This window comes from Apus apus, chromosome 1, assembly GCF_020740795.1.
Source record: "Apus apus isolate bApuApu2 chromosome 1, bApuApu2.pri.cur, whole genome shotgun sequence".
Lineage (NCBI taxonomy): Eukaryota > Metazoa > Chordata > Aves > Apodiformes > Apodidae > Apus > Apus apus.
This window is the reverse complement of record NC_067282.1, coordinates 51,909,562-51,926,574: the sequence shown is the minus strand read 5'-3', so window position 1 is coordinate 51,926,574 and position 17,013 is coordinate 51,909,562. Positions and strand designations below refer to the sequence as shown.

The 17,013-nt window shown below is 44.2% G+C and overlaps 1 protein-coding gene across 5 annotated transcripts in view; it reads left to right on the top strand.

Annotated features, from left to right (window-relative positions):
- The first annotated feature begins 1,361 nt into the window (after positions 1-1,361).
- Positions 1,362-17,013, top strand: part of ABCC4 (ATP binding cassette subfamily C member 4) — a 161,675-nt gene continuing 146,023 nt past the window's right edge. For 3 of the 5 annotated variants that reach the window (XM_051608346.1, XM_051608345.1, XM_051608349.1), the window contains exons 1-2: positions 2,712-2,904; positions 16,402-16,512. In XM_051608346.1, coding sequence (XP_051464306.1) covers positions 2,831-2,904; positions 16,402-16,512 — 185 coding nt within the window. In that variant the 5' untranslated portion in view covers positions 2,712-2,830. Of the gene's footprint in view, positions 1,446-2,711; positions 2,905-3,512; positions 3,549-16,401; positions 16,513-17,013 lie in introns of those variants that run through there. The other 2 variants (XM_051608347.1, XM_051608348.1) reach the window with 2 other exon arrangements.

Genomic DNA, 17,013 nt, shown 5'->3' with positions numbered 1-17,013 from the left:
CCCTCTTCTGTCTCAATAATGTGTCAAGTCCAATGCCTGTAATGAAAGTCGGATGCCAGCCCTGTTAATTGTTTCATCGACAATGCATTTTTGTGGGAAGAGATAGGGCTGGTAGCTATTGGGGACTTAAGATGAATAAAGAGATCGTAAGAATGGTGCCTGTCTTGCAGCTGACTCAGCTGGAGGGGGAAGCAGTCTAGGCGCTGTGATTAGCTGCACGGTCTAGTTGGAAGTCAGTAATGAGCAGTGTACACCAGGGGTCAACATGGGCTTCAAAACTGTCCAACATCTTAACTGATGATCTGGATAACGGGGCAGAGTGCACCCTCAGCCAGTTTGCTGATGATACAGAACTGTGAGGAGTCGCTGGTACATTGGGTTGGACTGCCATCCAGAGGGACCTGATAAGCTGGAGAAAAGGGCTGACAGGAACCTCATGAAGCTCAACAAAGGGAAGCGCAAAGTCCTGCACCTGGGGTGGAACAACCCCAGGCATCAGTACCGGCTGGTGGCTGCCTTGCTGGAAAACAGCTTGGCAGAAAAGGACCTGGGTGTCCTGCTGGACACCAAGTTGAATGTGAACCAACAGTGTGTCCTTGAGGCACAGAGGGCTAATGGTGTATCCTGGGCTGCAACAGGAGTGTTGCAAGCAGGTTGAGAGAGGTCATCCTTTCCCTCTACTCAGGACTGGTGAGGCCACAAATGGAGTACTGTGTCCAGCTCTGGGCGACCCAGTATGAGACACACATGGGCAGACTAGAGACAGTCCAGTGAAGGGCCACAGGGGTGATGGAGAGACTGGAGCATCTCTTCTGTGAGGAGAGGCTGAGAGAGCTGGGACTGCTTGGCCTGGAGAAGAGAAGGCTCAGGGGGATCTCATCAATGTTTGTAAATACTGGCAGGGATGGTGCAAGGAAGAGGGAGCCAGGGTCTTTTCAGTGGTGCCCAGTGACAGGACCAGAGGCAGTGGGCACAAACTGGAACACAGGAGGTTCCCTCTGAACATCAGGAAACAACTTTTCACTGTGAGGGTGACTGAGCCCTGGCACAGGTTGCCCAGGGCGGTTGTGGCTGTTCAAAAGCTGTCTGGATGTGGTTCTTATGACCATTTCTATGTGGCCCTGCTTGAGCAGGGAGGTTGGATGAGATGACCTCCAGAGATTCCTTCCAACCTCAACCATCCTGTGATTCTGAGACTGCAGAGAAATTATGGTATAGCAGTAATACCTTGCGCCCATTATTTTTTTCATGGAGGTGAACAGTTCTTTGGTCATCTTCAAATATTCCTATTTTCTTATGTCTCTTGCAGTTTCATGTACTCCTTTCAGTCCCAACCCCTGTGGCAGGCCATGGTGACAGTACTGAAAAGGAGTGTGGTCAATCACTTGCTGAACTTTTGACAGTTGCTTCAAGGGTTTCTGTGATGCACCATCTCCTGGAATTAAGTAAGTACTTTACTTTGTACTGCCAAAGTCTCCTAAACATTGTTGTCCCGAGCTACAGATAGCACTGAGGGTCTGTGGACTCAGAACCATCTCTGGCTCCTCTCCAGCCTCCTCAGTGTTGCAGCATTTGCCATCCTGAATACAGGCCCTTATTTTAGGTTCCATGCCCAAGCTGGAAAGATGATGACTCTTTTTTTTTTTTTTTTTAATAATAGAAGTAGCCACAACACCTATGATGGAGAGGTGACAGCAAGTGAGGTTTCTAGAAGGATTTAGTCCCATTCAGCTGGACTGGCCCCTGGCTTGGTGCTGCATGCACTGAGGGGATGCTTTTCATCTGCAAGGGCCACGTACAGGCGAGAAACCAAGAGGGGAGGGGAGGAGCACCTCCAGCTCGGGCAGCTGCTACCTCCTGACCAGAGGCTTGGCCCACGCTGTGGTGAAATTAGATTGAGGGCAGCCCTGAGGAGAAGGACTTGCGGATGTTGGTTGATGAAAAGCTCAATACGAGCTGGCAACGTGCACTTACAGCCCAGAAAGCCAACCGTGTCCTGGGCTGCATCAAAAGAAGCGTGGCCAGCAGGTGAAGGAAGGGGATTCTGCCCCTCTGCTCTGCTCTCATGAGACCCCACCTGGAGTACTCAACACGAGAGGTACGTGGAGTTGTTGGATCAAGTCCAGAGGAGGGCCACGGATGTTATCAGAAGGCTGGAACAACTCTGCTATGAAGACAGGCTGAGAGAGTTGGGGTTGTTCAGCCTGGAGAAGAGAAGGCTCCGGGGACACCTTATAGCAGCCTTCCAGTACAGGAAAGCTGGGGAGGGGCTTTTTACAAGGGCTTGTGGTGATAGGACAAGTGGACGCGGTTTTAAGCCGAAGGGGTAGGTTTATATTAGATATTACCAAGAAATTATTTACTCGGGGGGGCGGTGAGACGCTGGCACAGGTTGCCCAGGGAAGCCGTGGCTGCCCCCTCCCTGGAAGCGCTGAAGGCCAGGCTGGATGGGGCTCTGAGCAACCTGGTCTAAGTGGGAGGCGTCCTTCCAGCCCGAACCATTCCATGAGCCTCTGACCAGCTCCCCCCCCCCGCGGGCCGGCTCCCGCCCCAGCGCGGCCTCCGGGGCTGCCTGGCGCCTCCGCCGGGCGAGCGGGCGGGCGGACGGGCGGGCGCGGCGGGGGAGCCGGGCCGGCAGGAGGCGTCCTGCGGCGGCGGGAGGAGAGAGGGAGGGAGGGAGGGACGAGGCGGGGGGTGCCGGCTCTCCCGGAAACAGCGCCGGCCGGCGGCAAAGCGGCGGCGGGTGCCGCGCTGGGAAGTCGCCTCCGCTCCTGCACCGTCGCCGCCGCCGGGCGGGCGGACGGGCGGGTTGGCGAGGCGGGCGGCCGGCATGGAAGCGGTGCCCTGCGAGGAGAAGCCCAACCCGCTGCGGGATGCCAACCTCTGCTCCCGGCTTTTCTTCTGGTGAGCGCCCGGGCGAGGGCAGTGGGGGGGAGGGAGGGCAGAACCCGCTCCGCGAGGTGCGGCCGCCTCTTCTGGCCGCTCCGTCGCGGGGCTGCGGGGGGGATGGATGCCGAGCCCGGCGCGGGGCCGCCCGGCTCGCCCTCGAGCGCGGCTCCCGAGGGGAGCCCGGCGGCGGGCGGGAGGGGGATGGGAGGGGCGGCCGGCGCTGCCCGCCGCGCTCCTCCGTCGGCTGCCGCCGTGACTCGGCAGCCGCGGCTCGGCCCCGGCTTGCCGCCTGCCCGCTCGGGCCCGGCGTCTCAGCCCGGGCAGCCCCTGGCACGCAGGTGGCGGCGGGAAGCACGGCGGCCAGGCGGTGCCAGGTCTCTCGAGGTGAGCCCGGCAGCCCGGGAATCCCCGGCCGTGTCTGGGGGCAGCCCAGCCGGGGGCCTGCCCGCCTCGGGCAGAGCAGCCGCCGCCGGGCGGGCGGCGCCGAGCACGGCCCTGCCGCCCCCTCGGAGCACACGCTGGATGCCGCCGGCAGCTGCGGGGGCAGCGCGGCCGTTCTCTGCCTCCTGTCCCGCGTCCCCCGGCCGGGGAGCGGACGCGGAGCTGCCGCTCTCTGGCGTGACGGTGCTTGCTCTGCTTGCATAACGGGTCGCGGGCAGGTATGGCCCATCGCGGCAGGGCTTGCTCGTCTCGCTTTCGGCGTGGGGCTTTCCCTCGCCGCGAAGCGGGTGGTTTCTGAGCTGCGTCGGGGCGTGGGAAGCTTCCCGGGGTAAGGGGTAGCCGGGCAGCAGCCTGGCTGCTCGCCTCCGCGCTTCAGCTGCCGTCGCTGCCTTGGCTCTGGGGGGGGGGGGGGCTTGGGGTGTCACAGGGCTTCGCAGGGGGTGCTACGGGGTCCCCACAAACTTTGATGGGACCCAGTGCAAAGTTAGGGCTTGTTCTCTTACTAGAGGGGTCCTCGGTGCGGGTATATGTGAGGGATTACAGCTCAGCGGTTCAGTTGCTTTGAAATGCAGTAGGAGAAGATGTTGGTAGTGACATGGGAGAGCATCAGGCTCACCTGCCTGAGCCGATCCCCTTTGGAAGAGAGCAGGTTTGGGGGTACAGCTTACTCTGCTTTACCCTCTGTGGCCTGAACCAGGGCACACGTGCTGTCTTTATGTGGCGGAGAAGGGCGAGGAAAGAGAGGGCATCATAGTATGGGAGACTATTATTATTTATTTTTTTTTGGAAGCCTCTGAAACAGAAGGAGAAAACCTCTTTGGTCCGATAAGCAACTCTGAGCAGGTGCAGGGATCACTTCTGGAAGGTAGGGGGATATTGAAAGACCTGTGTGCTTCAGCTAAGCACATTTTCAGTCAAGGATATGTCCTCAGAGGTACTTTGTGCAAAAGGAGAGAAAGAAGGAAAAAAATAAAATAAAAGGAGGTTGTGTGCTTTGAGCATAGTTCCTTGTGTTCAGCATTTTTATTTGAAGTTTCTTATTTAAGACCAGGGGCACCCGTGTTGGAAACAGCTTTGCTAGGAAATCCAGAGAGAATGGGACGAACCTCAGTGGGCCACACAGGGCTGCTTGTGGTCTTTTCCCTTTCCCTTGCTGGAATCCTGTGGTGTTACTGGTAGCTCTGCCAAAATCAACCCAGCTGAAAAAGGAAGTGTGCAGTGCTCATAGCTGGTTTTCTGACTGCTTCAGTCTTCCTTTTTTTGGGGTCTTTTGTATCGATCTCCATGTATTGCAGTGAAGTGTTCAAGAGCCATGACAAAATGCCTTAAATTTCTCAAGGTTTAGGCAAGCACCTGGAAGGTTCCTTTTAAGTTGCTTCATCCTGGCTCAACCCAGGACACCTGGACAGGTTTGTATGCTCTCACTGTGCGAGGGAAGAGAAGGTGGAAGCCTGTGCTTGTGAAATGACAGGCCTGATGGAAGTCAAGAGATCAACTGGGACTTAATGCTTTGTAGTCAGGTGGTCTTACACAAGTGTAGGACTTGTACTTTGATAAAAGAGTTAACTATGAAAAGTTTTAGAAGTTGTCTTGCGTACTGTTTGTCAGGCTTTCATAGCAATATAATTCACAGCAGTAGAAATACCCTTTTAAATTCTGTTCTGTTACCGATGCTGCAATCATCAAAAATGTCTGTATATCCTTGTCATTTATAATAGAAAGCAGTAGTATTTTTTTAGTGAAAATTTCTGATAAAATGATGTCTGCAGTGACTTAAATTGACTAAGTAGGGGCTGTCACTTTTCTGCAGGTGAAGACTTTTTTACATAATATCAATGAAGTATTGAAACACCCTTTGTGAAGCTAACTTCAAGGGTAGCTTTAAGAATTGTTCTTCCTTTCTACGTAGCATATAGTATCTGACAGGCAGCTTTGGCACTGCTTTAACTGCTGTCTCACACAGAGCATTCTGAGGTGTTTTCAGCTGGAGAACTGGAAAAACGGTGCTTGAAGAGGGCTGTCCTGGGTGTAGTGGTAATGACCACCATGCAGTTGCTTGAGTGTGCCTGCTCTGCTCTCTCCAAATTCCAGGTGTTGGCGCCTTGTTGTCAGTGAGGGTAGAAAGTAGGACATTGCAGGTGGCTGGGCAAGGGTCCTTAATAGTTTTATGTTACTCATGTTTGCTCTGAAAGTGCTTTTTCACCATTGTGAGGAAGCACCCTCTCTATTTTGTTGCCAGTGGTACAGAAGAAAAGTTAAAATTTGAGCCTGAAAGAAACAGGATCAAACTCACAGGGGAAAAGAAGTAATGTTTTCATTGAATTATTAAACTAAGATAATGAGTGTGTAGGCTGAAGACACATTCTTCTCCCATTGTTCAAAGCTTGTCTTCTTGCTTTTGGGTTGTGACTTTGGCAAGTATGAGCTTGATGAACATTAAATGGTCTAGTACTACATTCATGGGAAAGAGGAGCATCTGGATTGTGTGTGTGAATATTGTTAGTTTTATAATGCATCCCTTGTGTAATGTTAGTCTGGATGTTAAAAGAATAAAAACTATTTATGACAGAAATAAGAAGACCATGGCGGTTGCAAAATATTCTTGTTTTCCCTATCTTTCACTGAAATATCTATATTAACATAGGGTTATCAAAGCCCAAATTGTTCTGGATGTTCTAGATAGTGTGGTAGCTACTGACCTCCCATGCTCATTACTTTAAGCTCTGGCTGGTAGTTCAGTTACTGAGTTAGCAGGTGATTTGGTATCTTTTTGGTTTACTTAATCTATGGGAATGTTTTTTTGTGTCTTTTTGTTTATTTTTTTTTAATTGCTGGCTTAGCTTGCCTGTGAGAATGAGGGCTTTGAAGTGTGGATAGTAAGATGTCCTTTCTTTTTTAGGCCACTCCAAGAAAGAAGAGTTCAGTCCAGTGTTTTTCATGATTAAATAGCTATTCTGTTGTAGGAAGTGTTTTGAGTTTAAAAAGCCTTATACTTCATACTTTATACAGTTGAAAATAGCACTCTTTTTTTTTTTTTTTCTTTTTTTCCTGCTGTGGGGGTGGTGATTATGAAATTAATAACTGTACATGGTAAGAGTATTTCTCTTGTCTAACTATTAACTCATCTTCGAGCTTGCATGTTCATTAAGCAGCAGGTGTATTTTTATTTGCTTATAGAACTTTCTTCCTCTGTTTATCAAAGATGTTTTAGCTATGCAGCATGTTGCATTTTTATGCTGTTTGTTCAGACATCGAATCTACTTCTGTGGAAAGATACAAAACACGTGCTATGATTCCATTTTTTAAAGATTGGATAACTTTTGGCCCATGAGAAGGAGGGCAAGCTGCAACACCCTGGAAAGGGTATCTGATGTTCTTGTTCAGAGAAGTAAAATAAATTTAAGTCCTGCTAAGTTTTGTATCTTTATAGTTTTTACTATGATAATATTTACATAAATTAATAATAGTAGTTACTTATCCATCACAGACTCACTGGGCCTGTTAGAAGTTCCCAGCTCCTTTAAAGCACTGGACACTGTCAGCATCCTAAAGCTGGATGCCTTTTCACATCACCACTTGACGTGTGGCAGTTGTCCTTACAGTAACAGCAATAAAACATGAACTGGAAACTTTCTCCAAGGCATCTGCACTGTTATGATTCCAAGGAATAAACAACTGGTTTATCATTACCTGTTGGTGTCTGACAGCATTGTTCTTGGCTCACTCACTAAGCATGTGCTTCAGGGAAAATGATACCACTGTCTTCTTCACTGCTCTGACTTGGAGTGTAGGAGAAGAGAAAAAAAAGATTTAGCTGTGAATTTAAGGATGAACAGAATAGGATAAACACAGATTTGTGACTTCAAGATTTTCAGTGATGGATGCCACAGTATGTAGCTGTTTTACCAAATGCGGTCACGATATACACCTGCCTCTCTTAATAGCAGTGTGAATGACTACATGCTGTTCTTAACTTCTTCCTCCTCTCTCACCCATAGCTTAGAGTTGGACTGATTAAGTTGGACTTCTGAGTAGGCCCAAGTGTTATCTGCATTTTAGTCCTGTGACCTGACTCTTCAAAAATGTATCTTGCCTTGCACTGAAAGAATTTAGGCAAAGATTGTCTTTCTTGGAAGTTCCAGCTGGACTCCAGCAGTGCTACTGTTAAAACTGCTCCATCTTTCTTACTGTGCCAGTAAATAGATTTGCCTGTGAAGATTCTGTGTTTACTTCAGGTAACAAATTAAAATATCAAGCAGCATCAGGCTTTGGTATTTACCTGGGATCTTGCCTGATATCCAGTGAATTCCCACTGTGAATTAGTGATGGTGACAACTCTAAACAGATACCAATTTATAAAGATCTCTGAGATAGCAAATTTTTAGTTCATTTATTGACTTACTGATGCAAGATGGCTATTTTTTGCAGGACTACTGTGGTGCTATAGGAAGCTCTAAACAAGTATATTTAGCATTTTCAGTACAGATAAACAGAAACCACATTTTCAATAGCCAAAGCATGAAATCAAGCTTGCTTCTGGTTTGTTTGTTGTTGCGTTTTTTTTTGTTTTTGTTTTTTTTTTTTTCCTGATTGGAAGAAGACCAAGGATCATATGTACAACTTTTTTTTAAAAAAATAATGCCTTGTTTGTTCATTTGTCAGATATTTAATATCCTGTAGTAAAAAATTGTATTATTCAGGCTATGGAACTACTACATCCATTTGTAAGTTTTTCTTGTTTTGTTGCAAGATAGTTGTATCATGCAGAAGAAAATAGTGATTGAAAAAAAGTTTGTGAGCTAGTGAAGTTAAAATACATGCTTAAAGAGTGCTGAATAGATTATATTCACTATGGCAAATGTGTATAAACTATTGGAATGTTAGCATTTGCTATCTACAGTCACTATCTGCTTAGATACGCAATTAGATTAACTTGAGTGTAATTAAACATAGAGGCTATTTGCCTTTGGAATGCACTATATCAAGCATGCTGGATCATTTGTGAGAGAAAATGTCCCTTTTTATAGTTCTTGCAAAACTTCAGCATTAGGAATGTGTCGTGGTTTTGGTTTTGTTTTTTTTTCTTCCCAAAAGTCAGTTTTTCCCCCCACATCTAGAAGACTCCTCAAGGCCTTAAGTAGAGCAGAAGAGGGAGACAATACATTTAGATTCTGGGAGTGGAAGGTTAAAAAAGACCAATAATATTTTTTTTTTTTATCCCTGGCATCCAACCACTTGTAAAACCAGTGTGAACTCACAGGTGATTTTAGTTCTTATTTCCCTTACTTGTGAGAAAGGAAGTTAATACAGAAATTGCTACCATGAGGTTTCAGCATTTGTGTTTTCGTTTGGAAATTGAAATCAGCGACCATTATGCTCAACTAGACTTCCTGTGTCACTTTGATTTCAGGGTTTGAGCTCTATGTAACTACTCACGCCCTACTTCAATAAATAGCTTGTGCTAAAATTTGTTGTTTTGAAGCACAATCATCAGACCTTTGCATCAAACATTTGGTATTTCAGATATTTTTCTTGGCATGTGGATGCTGGTTTTGGAATAAATATTTAAATAATAGTCTTTGGAATACTACAGGTACAGGTGATGCTGCTCCTGCATTCCCCGCTTCTCAGGTCTCCAGAAAATGTTAGCTACAGTATGTTTTGGTTTCTGGTTGTGGGCTTTTTTTTTTTTTTTTTTCCCCTATTTGTATTCCTTGTCATCTGGAATATCAGGAAATATGTTAGAATAATCAGGTATTTCATATATGGCTGATACAGGGTAGGTGAAGTGCATGAAAATAGCCTGTAATAAATGCAATCAAATACCAAAGGAGTTACTGTCAGAATCAGAAGGTGGATGTTCAGCAACTTCGCTGCTTACACTGTGATGTGGAAAAGCAACAGCATGGAAGATGAGATGAAGCTGAGTATCAAAGGTTAACATAGTCTGGCACTGGAACTGAAAGCCTGAAGGGTGCTTTTGAGTTAATATGGCTTTGAAGTAATTTCCTTGTACTCCTGTTTTTTCCTACTGTAAGCAATGAGAAAATCTACTGTTTAAGCTGCAATAAGCTGGGGAGGGAAGCTGCAACCAAAACACCAGTTGAAAAGCATCTGAAGAAATGCCAGAACTTACTCTGTGTGCTTTATTAATTGTACATGACTGCCATGGTAAGGGGAAGTGGGAAGAGGCAGCTTACTGAAGAGAATGGGTAAGCTTGTGAAACAGAGAGAGGCTCAAAAAAAGAATTAAAAAAAAAATTAATCACATGATCACTACAAGTTGCAGTGATATTTGTGAATTCTTGCAGTGTAACACTGGAGTCTGTCAGTGTGTGTCCTTCTGTCTGCATCGCATCCCAGCAGTGCTCCTCTGGAGTGGGAGCAAGCACATAGCGGTGTTGAATTTACACTGCGAGTGTAGAACTTCTTCAAGTCATGAAGGTGGGTAATGAACAGTACAACAAAGCAGGTAGACACACCTGAGGTGAGCCATGGAGCATAAGCAACAGGGATTTATAATCAAAAGGTGCTCTGAGGAATCCCAGTTTGTTTTACAGAAAAAAAACAACCCCTAACTCCGAAGTAAGTGATTCAGGAGAAAGAAATGTGTTCCTTTGCAGCTTAGTAGTTGAAGTAGTGCTTCCAAGCTGCTCAATCCTAGTGTTATAGAAGACTGAATAAACAAAGACTCTCCTGTGCAACTGTTGAAAAAAAACTGGACATGGAGTGTAAACAGATGATGCTTGTAATGTAATGTGCAAATAGGCTTAAGAGGAATGGGGAAAATGCCATTTGTAAACCACCTCCTTAAGGAATTAGTTGATGAGTGGATACAGGATGTGGCTTTGACTGGGTACTGCAGAATCATCCAGAAGTTAAACTTGCCTGTAACTTCAAATAAAAGACAAAAATAAAGTATTTTTTAATTAGAAAAGTAGTCCATTTAGGCTGATTTTTCTGTCTGCCAGTGATAAAGCAAGGGCTTTTGTGAAACTTGTGAGAGCAACATTTCGCATTTGCACAGAGGAAGGTACTGTAAGATGTCAGTGATGGGCTATAGTGTATCTGCTGGGGGGCTGGTCAGGGCAGTTGAAGCCCGTGGGTGCTCACAGGGCCCCCGAAAGACGCATCTTTTGATCCTGGTATTTTTTTTAATTTGTGTCAGCTTTGTAATGTAATTGCAGATGCTTCTTGGCTGACATGTTGTGATAGACTTTCTCAGTTCATGAGTAACTTGCGGTATTGGTTTCTGGAGAGCTCTGCAAGCCTGCTCAGCAGTGAGAGAGTGGTATTTTTTGAGCATTTGCAAGGAGGAAATGGTATAAATCCAGAGGTACAGCAGCTGTCATTCCTGGGTTAATGAACCAGTTAAGCTGGATGCTGTTATTAATTTAATACACCTTTCTGTAATGTATTTCTTCCTTGGCTGAAAGGAAATTATTTGGGGATGTTATCAAACCTAGTCTGAAAACTCTCATTTAGGAAATTGTATTTCATGTATTAAACAGAGTAGCATGAGTATTCTCATTGCATAATGACCCTGCCTTTCAGATAACGGGGCCTGCTTCTCTTGCCTGCTGTCTCAGAGAAGAAGAGGTTGGCTTGAGATATCCCCTTGAGGTCTCGCTTCTCTTACAAGGCTAAGAAAACACTGTGTTTCTTAGCTTTTTTGGCGGATCTTAGAGGCTCTCCAGAAATCCTGGTGGAGTTGCTTTAACTGCAGTTAGTAAAAATTGCATTTTCCTGAACAACCAACTAAATTGTGGCTAGTTGGTTGTGTTGAAATCTTACAGGGTGTGTAATGTCAGGGCCCAGGAGTAGGGAAATGCAGGAAGTCAGTGTTTGTATTTTGGCCTTTGTGTATCTGCTGGTGCAGAACTGAAGTACTCTTTTTTTTTTTTTCCTGTTGTTTTGCAAGGTACTGCTGTAGAGGTGGAAGGCTTTTTGGCATGAGAGCTGTGAATTACTTTCAGTTGGTTATCTCTTGGGTTTACACCAGGGTTACATAGTCATTGATTTATTTATTTTTAAATCCTTGTTCCTACTGACATCTGTATTCTGGCAGTAACAGGGACTAATTCTGGGCATCTTTCCAGACTGATGTCTTTGATCAGCTAATCGCCTTGATAGAACAGAGGCATTCCCAACAGAACAGAAGGTGCTCAGGATTCTTCCAGATATTCAGATTTTGATGTGTAGTTCATGCTAGCAAAAATTTGGTCTAAGCTCTTTGAAAGGCGTCATGTGAACCTTGTGTTTTGCAAGAGTGACTAAAATGTAGTGATGTGTAAGAACCAAATAATTGTTCAGAATTCTTAGCAAACAGGAAGGTACCCTGGTGAAAGAGAAGTCAATTACTAAGGGGTCCTATTTTTGTTTAAGTTGAAGAGCTTCTTCAGAAGGTTATATGGGAAATGTGGGACTGGGGTGAGAGCCTTTCCTTCTCACCACGTTGCTTTTCTGTTTTTTTTCAAGCAGTAGATTGGTAGTGAGTCCATGTTATGTCCATCCTTGGGATACGAAAAGTATTTTGCACCACTGTCTGTGTATTTCCTCATATTTCTAGGTCATCTTAACTTTTGTTTATTATTTTAGCTCTTTTTATTGAGAAATAATGCAGCTTGCACAGTTTCTGTGTTCATAATAAATTCTGCTTTTCTGTGGGCTTTCTTTTATTTCCCCCTTCCCCGCAAGAGATCAGTGTTAGCTGATCTCTGGACAAAAGACCTACCACTCTAATGGGTAGTCTTCCCTTATGGCTAAGTTGAGGTTTTGGGGATGTTCTTTATGTACCCCATTGCCTTATTTTCCATCTTCCTTTAACAGTTCTTTTGCCGCACTTTAGTTTAACTGATCTTTCAGGCAAGAGAAGGGCCTGGTTGGTTTGCTTGTTACGAGTGTGTGACTCAATTAGCAGCTACCTGTGTGAAATGTGTTGGTCTCAATTCTGCGCTGAGTGCAGAGAATTCCATGGGGTGAAATGTGCATGTGGCATCTTGGTGGAAATTTTTACATTAATCAGTGAATGTTAACATCTGCTAAGTCTTCTATCTGACAGTAGATCTTCCAGAGGAAGTTCAGGAGGTATCAGTGAGATAGTGAAACTTGAACTGTTCTTGCCGTACTGGGAATTGGCAGTGGGCAAACAGAAGACCTCATTCTTGGGCTAAATTTGAAAATAAAAAATTCTAACCTTCTCCTAAAGATCTTCAAGTATAGTCTACAGTAAAACAACATATTAAAAGCTTTTGTACTCTTAAGACCTCTGTCAAGATCAGTATTTTGGGGGAGAGTAGTCAGAAAGATCAACAACGGGCAGTCTTTGTATTTTTTTTTTTTCATTTTATGTATTTTTTTCCTAGTCCTACAGAAATGAGGACTTGTGCTGCCATGTTGTCCATTATAGTAAACGAGTCACTTACCAGAGTTTTCTGCATACACTAGATTGGTTTTCCTAGTCTTGTTTAATGTTAAAATAGAGATTGTAGTGCAGTGTATTAATGTTTTCAAAAGGATGATTCTCGTTAATGGGAAAATGTGAGAAGCCCTGAATTTGTGCTAGGCCTCACTGGAAAGAATAGTTTGAAAACTGTAAGCTTGCTGGCAGTTTGTACCCTGTGCTATTCTCTCCATCTGCTACTTAATTTGGAAATTCAGTTTTATAGTGCATACAATCCTTGATTGCTATGTAGATGGTGGAACAGAAGGGATTTGCTACGAACTGTAAGAACTCAGAGCAGGTGGCTGTATCATCAGTAATTCTTTTAGAGACCATAAGGGCAAAGGATAAGCTAGATGACTTTAGCAGTCCTGGAGGCTTGAGACTGTTGTCTTTCATCCAGTTACATAGCAAGTGGGCTGCACTGCAGCTGTGGTCAACAGCTGCTGCTATTGGCTGTCCTGGTGGATCAAACTGATGCCAGGACTGAGCAGCAGCCCTCAACAGAAGCATTGCTCTTCCTGTTGCCTGGTTGTGGTTTTTCACCATACTTTGAAAAGTGAAACTAGAGGAATAGTGTTCCACACAAGTAACATTAGGAACATTGTTTTATTTTTTATAATAGTATATTTAAGTATATTTTAAAAGTGTCTTTTATTTTCCTTAGTGCATTCTGCTACATGCCAGTAACAGGCAGCACTATTCAGTACTGGTGAGGCCACAAATGGAGTAATTTGTTCAGCTCTGGGCTCCCCAGTACCACAGAGACATGGACATACTGGAGGGAGTCCAATGAAGGGCCACAGGGATGGTGAAGGGACTGGAGCATCTGTCTTACAAGGAGAGGCTGAGTGAGCTGGGACTGCTGGGTCTAGAGAAGAGAAGGCTCAGGGGGATCTCATCCATGTTTGTAAATACTTGCAGGGATGGTGCAAGGAAGAGGGAGCCAGGGTCTTTTCAGTGGTGCCCAGTGACAGGACCAGAGGCAGTGGGCACAAACTGGAACACAGGAGGTTCCCTCTGAACATCAGGAAACAACTTTTTACTGTGAGGGTGACTGAGCCCTGGCACAGGTTGCCCAGGGCGGTTGTGGCTGTTCAAAAGCTGTCTGGATGTGGTTCTTATGACTGTTTCTAGGTGGCCCTGCTTGAGCAGGGAGGTTGGATGAGATGACCTCCAGGGATCCCAGAACTTCAGCCATTCTGTGATTTGTAATTAATATTTATGCTCCTTGTTAAATGTCAGAAAATTTTTGTTTTTACCACCTTAGCAGCTGGAACTAGTTGAATTTGCATAGATGTGCAAAGAATTTTGTGCTCTGTTTTCCTGAAAGGACGATCTCATCCTGATTCTCATGCTAAAGGAGTTGGGGAAATAACTTTTTCTCTACCGTTCTCTCTTGGAAAGGAAACCTGGAGCTTGTTCATGAAGTACACTGAAGGCTAACCCTGCTGTTGCAAGAGAAGGGACATAGTATTGGGCAGGAGTCAGCTGAAGCTTGCAGATCTCTCCCATTACTGTTTGTCCTGGAGCAAATACAGTTTCTTTTGTCCAGCAGATGGAAGTTGTTAGAATGGCCTTGAGGTTTATTTGCTTCACGTCTGCTTTTACCTGTGGTTGGCAGCAAGAACTGAGGCTGAAGAAGAAATGTTTGCCATGGAGCAGGTTGTGTCAAACCAGGCAGAAGCTCTTCTGCTCATTGGAGCAATTTGTCTTTGAGACATTTGGTCAGGAGCTGTATGGCAGTTGTGGCAGTGATTTGGACACTGATGCTATATGACCCCATGGTCCGAGCAACAGACTCATCTGACAAGTACTTTTTGTTTCTAATTGTACCTTTAACATACACTGAGAACTTAACAGCTCACTTACACAGATCTTCAGTACTCGCTCCAAGCATTTAAAAAAGCTGTTAGGCATCAAATATGCCACTCAAAGTACAGAGACTTAATCTTTGAATGAGTCACAGAACCATTGTGCTAACATCCTTAGTATTAGAAGGAAAAACACTATTAATCCCATTTTTTAAATGCATTTGTGCCACAAACCCTGTGAAAAAGGTTTTTGCGAGAGTTCTATTGTCAAAGAAAGTCTCTGAGCTCCCTCTTCAAGGGCTCAGCTTGCCCCTCCACCCTCTCTAAAACTAATCAACAAACTTCTTATAAGTCAGTGTATACAAAATCTAAGTGGAACATGTCCGAGCAAGAAATGCAGAGCTAGTTGATGAGTATTCTTAACCACTGTTGTGGTTGTGAAGAAATAAATGCCCTCATTGTAAACCATTCCAGTTTTGAATTCTCACATGTAGGCCTTTCAGAGAAGAATACACTTCAGCTAGTGTACCAGGTGCTCTTTTAAAAACTGTGTTGGTTGAGTTAGGGAATAATTAAGCATCAGAAACTAAACAGCGGTTAGGAACTTTCACAGGCAATGGACATCAGACCAGTACAACATGGCAACATGAGCGCAAGAATATTTTTTCCAAAACAGGTTCATCTTTGATCTCTTGGTTCTGATTGTGTTGGCCAACTGAGAAAGTTCTTGCAGAGAACAAGCCTGAGAGCTAAAATCCACATTTCTCCTTGAAACCAAGTATGGATTCAGTAGAGGGATGAACTAAGTGGCAAACGGGAAGTTCCCTAACTCCCCTGTTCTCACTCAGCCATGCCAGTTTCAGAGGTGTCATTCTCTTTTTCTCCATCTCATGAAACACTTGGTCACCTTTGTCCTTCCTGCCATGTGTCTGTCTGCTCTGTGGAGCATAACTTAAATGGTTTGGACCTCCTTGCTCTGTGTTTCAGGCTTGAAGAAGGATCTAGGTGCATAAAAGCTAGTCTTACTGTTCCCTGGCAGGATTATTTGATCTAACAAAATACTGTGTTTTCCAACAAACCTACAGTAGTACTATTGAATTTTATTTTCAAAGTGCTGTCATAAAATACTGAGCTTTAAAAAAATCTGTCCACAAAGGAAACAGAGTTTTAGAAATATTTTCCTTTTTTTTTTTTTTTTTTTTTTTTAACTTACACACTATGGCAATGTGCTTTTTGTTTATATTTCCAAACACGGGTAAGATTAGTTCTGCTAATAATCTTTTTTTCCCCTTTTTTACGTTTGAGTGGTTGTCTTTACATTACTGACCTTTAATATTTGTCAAGATAGCAGTTAAGCAGCAGTTAGTTTTTTCCTCATGTAATTGGAATAGCCACAGTAGTTACAAAAAGTCTTTTAATATGTATTACAATTTTGTTTACAACTCTGCTGATATTTTAATAATGGGTTAAGGTCTGTTATTTCCTAAATGTTTAAAGGAATGCTGATTTTCCTTAAATCCACAAGAGCACTGTATGAAGACAGTTGCCTCAAGGCCAGGAAGAGTTGTGCTGGCTGTCTGGGTGCCTGGGAGTAAGGTGCTATGGGGCATAAACAGCTTTAGGAACTGGGAAAGCTTTCCTGTTTGTATGATGGGGGTGACTTAATTCTTGGGTAAGAGAAGAGTGCAGTAAAATGTGTGGATGTTGAGTCATGCAAACGGGAGGAAAGAAAGGGGTAAAATAATTAAATTAATATGGAAAGAAATTACTCTATTGGTCTGCTGCTCAGTTTATTAATAATTTGTATTTAAATAGGTGGCTGAATCCTTTATTTATTATTGGCCATAAACGGAAGCTTGAAGAAGATGATATGTATAAAGTGCTGCCAGAAGACTCCTCAGAGAAGCTTGGAGAGGAACTGCAGTGGTAAGGAGAAAAATAATGCTTCTCTTTAATTGTATTTCTGCTGGTGAAGGTGAGAGTCTTACTCCTAAAGTTAGAAAGGGCAAGTGTAATTATTGTTAGAACTAAAAGTAATATTTAGAACTTGTTTACCATGGACGCATTTAAGTTTTTTCAAGTTAATAATGAAAATACATTAGAGTATTTCCATTATGTCATTTATAATTAATTTGGCACTTTGCAGGATGCTTGGAAGAGTAGACTTTTCATAGACGATTACTGCAGTAATCCTTAACGAATGAATGTGAGTGTTCTGGCCTGTGGCAGAATAGCTGTGGGAACTTTTGAAATTTTTCCATATAAAAGTGGAAAAAGTTTCAAGTTTTTTTCTTGGTAGTTTTTTATTTGAGCACCAGCTTGTCAGCTGTGTACCCTTTTTTATATACATGTGTGTATAAAACTTACCTGTGTTGAAAATACGCCACTCTTTGATGAAGTGGATAAAATGCCTTGGACATCTATAAG